The sequence below is a fragment of the Lactuca saligna genome, chromosome 8, assembly GCF_052625555.1.
Source record: "Lactuca saligna cultivar CGN05327 chromosome 8, ASM5262555v1, whole genome shotgun sequence".
Taxonomy (NCBI): domain Eukaryota; kingdom Viridiplantae; phylum Streptophyta; class Magnoliopsida; order Asterales; family Asteraceae; genus Lactuca; species Lactuca saligna.
In genome coordinates, this window is record NC_136424.1 from 14,271,338 (window position 1) to 14,280,705 (window position 9,368).

Here is a 9,368-nt window from a genome sequence, read left to right on the forward strand (position 1 = left end):
TTTGAAATGAAAGGGGTTCCTACTACCTCTTCATCTAAAGAAAAAGTGGTTGTGATTAGATCTTACTTGAGGAGTCTTCCAAAAGATCAAAAAGATTAAGAACACCAAGAGGTTAGTAATTCTATTGTCATTTTTCATAAGTAGGTTGCTATAATAGAATAAACCTAGATCCTTTAGGGTGTATGTAAACATATGATTTTATATTGCTTTCGTTGCCATAACTAGTGTGTATAGAATGCTAGAAAACCTATCATTATTGTTTTTAACTCAATAAGAAATAGAAGCATATTTTGGTTCTAACAAAATGTTGCATATAAAGGTGTTTGTTTATGTTTAATTAAGTTAGGTTTCCTTTCCAATTAATGTACACTAGCATAAACTATATAATTTGCGTATTGTAAAGAATTTTTTATTTTCATTGCTACAAATAAAATCTAGACTTATGTTTTTAATTTTCCTACCATGATTTTAGAGATTGAAATTTGATTCTTGGAAGCATAAGGAAGGCAAGCTTGAATCTTAATCAAATGAGGATACTTCCAAATGGTGTTGTGATTTTTTTGGGCCTTTTTATGTCATCACCCCTCTTCCTATTTTTTGTATATGTGTGATGTTCTCTATGTTTTAAATCTCTTCAATTCTCAATCCGGGTTAGGCCGGGTCCGAAACCACACATCCTTAAAGATCACACTTACTAGTAGAACCGAACCAAAACCGAAAGTGAGGTATCCAATCCTGTTTTCAACTCTCTATTTTCCACTAAATTGGTTCTTGGTTCTTCGGTTCTCGATACAGTTAAGTCTGGGTTTGGATCGATGTCATCCCTAGTTGGATTCAACGAATCGTCTTAATGACGACATATATAATTAATTGACAACTTTCTTTTCAATTCAAAATTTTATATTTTAGCAAATATTATATATAAATTAAATATCTAACTATTAGTTGCTTGATGTTACAAAATAACCATCAATAACTCTAAAATTTTATGTAAGTCACTCATCTCTTAGTTATACTCAATAGGCTAATAAACTTTCCTTCTTCTATGTTCTGTTACACCATTAAAGTGGATTTCAACCTATGTTTTCTAACAAGATAAAGATAAATATTTACAAGTTTGACAGAAAAAAGGAGGTGCGATGAGAATAAAAAAATAGCGAGTATGAGAAACAGTTCGTAAGAGCGGAGAGCAATCGACATACCATGATTATAGAACTACACACATAGGTCCAAACGAAGAGTGCCAATGTGAGTAGTGGCTCGATGATGCGGATATAAACTCAAGGACACATTGGGACCGGAGAAGAAATGAGTGTAATGGAGAAGAAAACAAATAGTTCATGATAGGTTCACAATAAGTGTTTTGAGTTGAGTTTTGAAAGATTCATAATTTTTCGTTCTTTTGGATGATAGTTGAAATCTAGATAGTGATTGAATTTGCCGATATTATAATATTTCAACATTTTTATTTTTCTTTAGTTGTATATTGGTAGATATTTTAAAGATTATGAAAACGATAGATCTTTTAATCATTATATTACTTAAGTTAAGGATGGGTCTCCCTTTGAAATATTTAATTGTTTTCACCATTCCAAAATTGCAAAACAATGGAATTTAGATGAGACATAATATATCTTGTGGAAAATATAGTATGTACAAGAAGCATTACTTAATCTACAATATGATTACATTTAACTATAACATAAAAGTGCACTCCTTAAGAAGATTTTTCTTTGGTTTTTTAAAATGAATATGTTAATATATTTTTAACTTAATTATCATCGTACAATTAAGATTGACAAACGGGTAATAAAAACAAAAGTTAAGTTAAGTTAAATGGAAATGTTATTTTGTTAGTATAGTAATTTAGGAATGTTTTATAAAAGAACCGTTAGAAATCCGGAAGTCGAAAGGGTTAGGTCGGTGTATTCGCGCTTAAAATAACCTTCTTCACTCGTCCTTCTCGCTTCTCTCCAAACAGCGCCGGAGACATACATGTTTCTTTGAAGAAGAGGGTCTTATTTGCAGGCAACATCTTCCTTCCTTTTTTCTTCTATCGACACCACCGTTTCCTCTTTTTTCATTCTCCGGCGTTCAACAATCCTCTGCGTTTCCCTTTTCCTTTGTTAGGTAACGTTCTTGATTTTTTTTTTTTTTTTTTTTTGTATTTTATTGATTTCGTTTTTGTTTTTTTTAGGTATTTAAAATTAGGCTGATCCCTTCATCACTGGATTCATCGGGCTATTGGGTTCTACCTCTGTTCTTTGTAGTTGTAGTATGACGTCTGGTTCCGATGTCAGTTTGGTTCACCATCATCATCGATCAAGAAAACAAGTTCATGTCTTTCTCCTCTGATTTCTAGGTTGTGAGTTTAATTGTGTATTTTTCACCTCTGATTTCTGGGTTTCTTTTTTCTTTCTATTTCTCGTCCATTTATTTTTTGTTTTGTTGGGTTTTTTGAACCAGGTCACGTAATAGAAAGCACCCATCAATATATATATATATATATATATATATATATATATATATATATATATATGTGTGTGTGTGTGTGTGTGTGTGTGAAGTTCATAATTGCATGTGATACAGATAGAGCAAGAGAAACACACTTGCATTTGATCATGAATCAAATCCATGGGCATTTTACGTAAGTGTTTTACAGCATCATATTTTCATTTTCTTTCTATTACATTATTGTACTTTCAACTTTTTCTTTATCAAGACATTGTACTTTGAAAATTTTACCTAATTTACATATTTACCCTTTTGGCTAATTTTAACTAAATCTATTATCGACATGTAATTCCAGGTTTTGCAATTTTAGTAGGATCTTATTCATACAATTCAACGTACGCGAAGAGGCAGAATGCTGTCAAAAACAGTTGGGAGGTAAATAACTAATTTGCCCTCTAACTTCTATCAACCACTTATTATATTTATTGTGATTTCAGAATTTCTCCGGAACAGACTAAAAGGTTTACAATAATCATAGAAAGGGATCGAGAAAGATGTGGTATGAAAATACCTTACATTTCATTTCAAATTATTTAAAATGTGGCTTTTTATTTAAGTATTTTATTTTTGTTTTTAAGGTAAGGACTTGACATCTCATTGCCTTTCTATGAGGGTGATGATAATCCAAATGTATGCATTGTGCATGATATATTGATGACTTACTTGTTCTACAATTTTCAATCTTGTTTATTGCCAGTGTTATATTATTATTTATAGAGTAAATTACAATTTCTTCCTTGTGATATTTTGAAAAGCTATTATCTTCATCTAGATAATAAAAGTATAGTAGTTTTGTTGCAAGGTTGGTCCCTAGTATTCCAAAATGTTTGTGAAATGACTATTTTGTCCCTCTCTTTTTCTCCTTCATCCTCTAAACCTAAAGTTCCTCAAATCTTCATCTTAAACTCCAATCAAACCAAAACCCAAAAATTAAACTAAATCTAAAACAAAATTAAGATCCAGGGTACCAACAAACTAAAGAAAAAAACAGAAAACTAAAGGTTTTTTTTTTTTTTTTTTTTTTTGAGGGGGAGGGGGTGTTGATTGAATTTAGTTAGGTCTCTATGATTTAAGATGAAGGAGATAAGGGCAAAAAAGTCATTTTACTTAAAACTAATCAGTCATATTACTTTTAAACCTTTTTTTTTAACACTGTTAGCGCCAGGGACTAACATTGCAAAAAAAACTAAATTTGATTGTTAACTATTTGAGGGTTTTTTTTTTTTTTTTTTTTATAAATTATACACAATGTTTTGCTAATTTTTGTAAGAAACAATTTTTTTTTTTCTCACAGTGCTTGAGTGATCTTTCTTCAATATCATTATTCATCATGAAAGATGAATCACAAGCTTTCTGGTGTTTTTTTTTTTAATGGAAAGATTAGGCCCAAATTTCAACCGTGATCTAGGGTATTTTGGCCATTTAATAAAAAAAAAAGAGTAATGTAATTGAAACCAGCTGCCTTCATGAATGGTTGAAGTCCTTCAAATTTGAAATGTAAAGGAATTTGACAGAGTTGAATGATTGTCAAACAAATGCAGCATTGAATGGAATCCACAGTTCCAATTCTTGGCTGCTAAAAATGGAATTTCAAGAAAATCCAACAGAACTGAATTCTGTCCCAATTGTCTGTCAACCAAATACATCATGAAATGGAATCTCGAATCCCAACTCTGTCGGAATCCGCTATTCCATTTCTTATCACCCTGAATCTCAGATTTCTAGCCTATAAATCAGCTTAATTACTAGAGTTATATTGACAAGAAAAGCATGTGATAGCAAAGATATTTTGCTGATTAATCTGAAGCATAGTATATATATATATATATATATATGAGTCTTAGCAACAGTGTACTTACATTCTTCGTCTGTTTTGACCCCTTTACTTCAATTGGTTATTTCGCAGGTTATTTCTCACACTTTACATCCCTATGTTTTTTCTCTATTTGTCACTTTATTAATTTCTTTCTCTTTCTTTGCTCTATTGTTAAGGGAAATACGTGGGTCGTTGGCCTTAATATTCATGGGCGATACGTGTCCTCCCCCATCATACACCGCCTCTAAGGTACAATAACAGTACTCTACGTATGTTCCACTGCACTGCCGATTGTGTCCTCCAGTTCATCTCTATCTTCTCCAAGCTTTGAAACGTTCCTTCCTCCATCTAAGATACTCTCTGCCTTCCAAACCACCTTCCACCGCTCCCTTTTTTCTTTGAGTCCAGTGTGGTTTGCGGATCTGAATTTCGGGATTAGCTCTGTCTCATTTCCGTTCTCTACCATGGTTACCATCACCACATCCGCCTATTGTTTCTGTTACTCTTTTGGGTTTACCTTCAATCAAATTATTCCACCTGAGATGACGACGACTTGAGTTATAAGGTTGGTTGTGTTTTTTTAGATACGCACACCACCTGTTCGATAAAATTCCCAAAAGATATAATAAAGAGGGGAACCTATGATTTTAGTATTTTGACTATTTTCCCACTTTCCTCTTAACAGGTGTCTTTATAGATAGAAGAATGATATGGATAAGTTGCATGAGGAGGAAATGGAACTGAGGGAATCATGGGATCCGAAGATTTTATAGCTTATAATATTATTCCTCCTGATGCCCCTGCTGTAACAAATGATATCACTTCTTTCCCTAAGGTGAATACCATTTCATTTTCTTCATCTATCTGTTCACTTACTTTCGTCTTATTTATATTATTATTCAATATTCGATGATGTTTCACTTAGGTAAGTGCTGCAATATATTGCCACCCTAAAGGTTAGAAAACTTTTCTGATCAAATTTAATGTAATTTAGTATGATATATTATTGACTTTTGAGTACCATATCTCTACAACCTTAAACTAAATATTTTTTAATTTTCTGCATCTTTTAGGTGGCCTTTTGATGCTTTGTCAGAATCATATCCATATCAAAATTCCACATGAAAGGAAAATGAAGAAAAACATTGAAATAGGCTATTATTTTATATACTATTTCAACTACTTGCATCAAAATATAGTTTTCTAACTCCTTTTTATCTGTTTTTTTTTTTTTTTATTTTGATAGAAAAGCATGTTAACTTCCATCATTAATGCAAAATTAAAGAAGCTTGAAGAGAATTCATTAGATAAAAAATAACACAAAGATTACATTTACAAAGCAAAGATAATAACTCTCTTCTAACTAACATTCTAACAAGCTTTATACATAAAAGACCAAATTACCCTTGGCCCTTGGGTTTAGCTAAAAGATTCATTTTGTTTTCCTTACAGATTCCTAAATGGCTTCAAGGTGAAGGATCTGGGCCCACAAAAGAAATGTATGTATTTATGTCCTTGACTTTTTTAAGGTCATTCCAACTGTACTTTGACTTTTCTTATTATCAGTTCTAAATTAGTTGATATGGAAGGTAAATATATTTCTGTTGCTGTATATATATACAGAGGATTGAAAGGAGCAGTGATTGTTTGCAGCTGTTGTGGCCAAAAACCATTACAAGAGTTTATAAAAGAGATCATGAGATGCTGGTATATATAGAAATTCTAATATCATATTAATTTTCAGTAATTGAAAATCCATTTTTAAGAGTTAATTTGAGAAAATAGCAATGTCAGTTATTTGTTTGTTATTACATCATATCTTTATTTATTCACAGAATAGAAACCAAATTTCCCTTCTTTTGGTAGGGATGAGTTGCTTTCTCAAAGTACATTGCTATCATTGCATAGATGTGAATCCTTATCATGGGCTGATTTTGATTCATGGATGAGGGAAGTGTGTGTGTGTGTGTTTCCACTCCTTGAAGGAGTGGAATGACTGAAACTATTTTTATTTTGTAATTGTATTTTTATATTGTATACATTAAATTCATACATAAATTGTCCCTATGAGTCTCTGACAGTTTTACTATTACAAATACCAATTATGTAACAGTTAACTATAAGAAGGACAATTTATGTATCAATTTATTGTGAAGTTCATAAAGAGAAACACATTTGCAAGATGATCATGAACCAAATCCTTGGGAATTTTATGTAAGTACATTTCATGTAATACAATTTGTTTTTTAATCTTTTTCATAAAGTAAAACCTGAATGACTTGGATTTTTTCATAAGTAACAATTCTATATTAACCATCCGTAAATATAAACTGCCATATGAAGAAGAGGAGGATTTTTCTATTTGGGGACACCTGGCATGCTCGTTTAGAAGCTGTATACTCATTTCTATTACGTTTCTCCATGTTTTAAAGGTTTTGCTCAGATTCTTCCATGTTTTTCTAAATTTTGGGTTTTAATTTTTCCTGACTGATGGGTTTGATATTTATCATATCCAACTGATTTTGGAAAAAGCTTATATCAATCAGGTTGTGTATTGTTCCTGATAAAAATTGCTTTCTTTTAGCAAAGAGTTCAATCTATTTTTTTTTTTTTTTTTTTTTAAATATGGTACTCATTTCTTGGTTTGATAATGCGTTTGGTCTCAACTTCAAACAGCCTATATGCTAAATTTATGAAAAAGACCATTTTGCCAATGTCTTTTTCATCTCTTCCATGTTTAAGGAGCATATTTTACCCTCAATAAAATTCACCACTTCTCTTAAAAAATTATTTGGCTTACATTTAAGGAGCATAACAACTTTAACAACACAGATGTTATATATTTGTACATGACCATTTTGCCCCTGTCTTCTTCTTCTCTTTCATTTCTATGTTCAATCAAATTAAATAGACCCTAAACAAAATTCATCTCTTTCGTTTCCACATTTATAAGTTATTGTTGTTTATAACAACTCATTTTTTGTTTCAGAAGAGGTGATTCTTGTGAATAACTTTTAGGACCCTCTTCTGACCAAGTTTTTCTTGGGAAAACAACTTTACAACTTTTTTATGACAACCTTGTGACCAAGTTTTTTATATTCTGGTCTTCTGATGTATTATTTCACCATCTACTTCAGTTGTGATGGGAAATGGTAATTCCTTATAACGATTACATCACAGTTTTCATTGCTTACTCTTCTTCATGTTCAATTTTTTGATGAATCATTTTCAAGAACATCACTATTCGTTCGGTCCCTTTGCATTTTTCTTGGTCTTGATTCAGTACCGAATTACACTCTTGCTGATATCAGTCAGCAATCTATGCTATGAATGTTTAAAGCACAACAGCTCTTTGTTTTTATATTTGTATAAATTATATTGTTCTCATGTTACAGACATCAGAGATACGTCCGTATGCTGTTTGTGCTGTTTTGAGAGGCATAACTCTCAGTGAGGCAAGATATAACAGCTTCATTGATCTCCAAGATAAGCTTCACCAAAATATATGCAGGTAATATGTGAATCTTATATTTTTTTTATGCAACTGTAGTATGTTACAAGTGAGGTTGCTGACATCACTGGTTTCAAAGTATGCATTGTATCACAGGACATATAAGATTGAATTTATAAACTCACGTCATATTTATCTAAAACGAGTAAAGTAGAAATATGTGTTGATTAGTTCGACATATATAAGTGATTAGTCAATGGGATAATGTGAAAAGTGTAAAAATGTAATAGTAAATAACACTAGAGACTTGGAGTTAAATTATGTTATAAAGGAAGCTTAAAGGTATTCTATCACAATGGATTCGTCTTACAACTATTCTTCTTCAATAAACATAGTATTTATGTACACCTTCATCTTTTTGTAACCATTTCCATCTCTCAAACCTACAACACCTCACCCTTTATTCATTCACATTTTATCATCATCATCATCTGTTGGAATCCTAAGTCGATGAGGACTTGGAGACCAAGCAATCTAATTTATGGAAAGTTTAGTTTATGGCAAGTTGGTCATAAGTTTCCTAGTCTAATACAAGTTGGTATGTTAGGCTATATATACGTGTCCATAATCGAGTTTATGATTATGAGAACAGATTGTAAAAACATTGGTTTTGAGTGATTTTCCAATTAATCAAAGAGTTATTTTGGTTATTTGTTTTGCATTCTTGTTTTCAAAACTTTATCATCATCATCATCATGAAAGCTCCACAAAATATGCACATTTAACCAAATTTTCATTTGCTATTCACTTCCAAAAGCAACAATTGTTTCAAATCCTACACATGTTCTACCTTCCTTCCTACTTGTTGTACTTGATCTTTCGGCTCACAATATCTTTTCCAAAACCAATGTTGCTGACATTACTGGTTTCAAAACATATGCAGGTAATATATGAATCTTACAAGTGAAGTTGCTTACATTCACTATGTAGTTTCCAACGTACCTTTTTTTTATGCCGCCTAAGATCTTGTTGTTGATGAATTGTTTTAGAAGTTCACAAGGCTGTAACAGCTAAAGTCGAGCCTTTGATGCTTGTTCATTGTTTAATAATTGAATTCAAAAGCAAGAAGCCGAGGACATTATCTGATCTGATATACATATAAATTAAAATATCACGTCTTCATTTGATTTCTATACATCAAAAAACGGTATTCACAACTTATAAATCATGAGCCAAAACACCTAAATGAACTAACAATTACAATTCTCAGTTTTGGATCCAAAATAGCCACTGTTAAAAGCTGTTTTATCAGACTTGAAACCTTTATAACTTCTGTTTTTATTTCATATTCTAGAAGTTCAGACTTTTATCTTTTCAGAATGTACTTTTGAAGGTCCAAACGATTTTTCTACAATTTTATATGATTTTTACAAAATCTTAGTCTATTGCCAAGAGCCTACTACGATACTAACCCATTTGCTCTCTCTCTCTCTCTCTCTCTCTCTCTCAACCATAGTTTTCCATCAAATCAGTTTCTACATCATCTAACCTAAGTATCCTTCTCCATGATCCATCTCACCGGATTTT

General features: G+C 31.5%; 1 protein-coding gene and 1 long non-coding RNA gene across 7 annotated transcripts; both read left to right on the forward strand.

The window, feature by feature from the left end:
* The first annotated feature begins 2,561 nt into the window (after positions 1 to 2,561).
* Positions 2,562 to 3,023, forward strand: LOC145012013 (uncharacterized). Its single transcript, XR_013664356.1, has 3 exons — positions 2,562 to 2,647; positions 2,810 to 2,889; positions 2,952 to 3,023. It is a non-coding gene; the product is annotated as an uncharacterized LOC145012013 (long non-coding RNA).
* Positions 3,024 to 4,368: 1,345 nt separating this feature from the next.
* On the forward strand, positions 4,369 to 8,974 carry LOC145012011 (uncharacterized). 6 transcript variants are annotated; one of them, XM_078970771.1, is made up of 9 exons: positions 4,369 to 4,420; positions 4,507 to 4,895; positions 5,016 to 5,165; positions 5,783 to 5,859; positions 5,954 to 6,037; positions 6,197 to 6,544; positions 6,674 to 6,762; positions 7,726 to 7,841; positions 8,725 to 8,974. In XM_078970771.1, the coding sequence occupies exons 3-6, from the start codon at positions 5,082 to 5,084 to the stop codon at positions 6,324 to 6,326; spliced, it is 375 nt and encodes a 124-aa protein (XP_078826897.1). In that variant the 5' UTR covers positions 4,369 to 4,420; positions 4,507 to 4,895; positions 5,016 to 5,081; the 3' UTR covers positions 6,327 to 6,544; positions 6,674 to 6,762; positions 7,726 to 7,841; positions 8,725 to 8,974. The 6 variants fall into 6 exon arrangements, 5 of the variants coding, with proteins under 5 accessions (XP_078826897.1, XP_078826895.1, XP_078826898.1 ...); XM_078970769.1 differs by lacking the exon at positions 6,674 to 6,762; XM_078970772.1 differs by lacking the exon at positions 6,674 to 6,762 and having other exon boundaries at positions 8,831 to 8,974.
* Positions 8,975 to 9,368: the final 394 nt, after the last annotated feature.

Bases quoted from the DNA above. Each gene is read 5' to 3' on its own strand.
- LOC145012011 (XM_078970771.1), top strand. From the start codon at position 5,082: ATGGGATCCGAAGATTTTATAGCTTATAATATTATTCCTCCTGATGCC. The intron at 5,166-5,782 runs GTGAATACCATT...TTTTCCTTACAG, and splicing joins ATATCACTTCTTTCCCTAAG to ATTCCTAAATGGCTTCAAGG. The intron at 6,038-6,196 runs GTATATATAGAA...TTCTTTTGGTAG, and splicing joins AAAGAGATCATGAGATGCTG to GGATGAGTTGCTTTCTCAAA.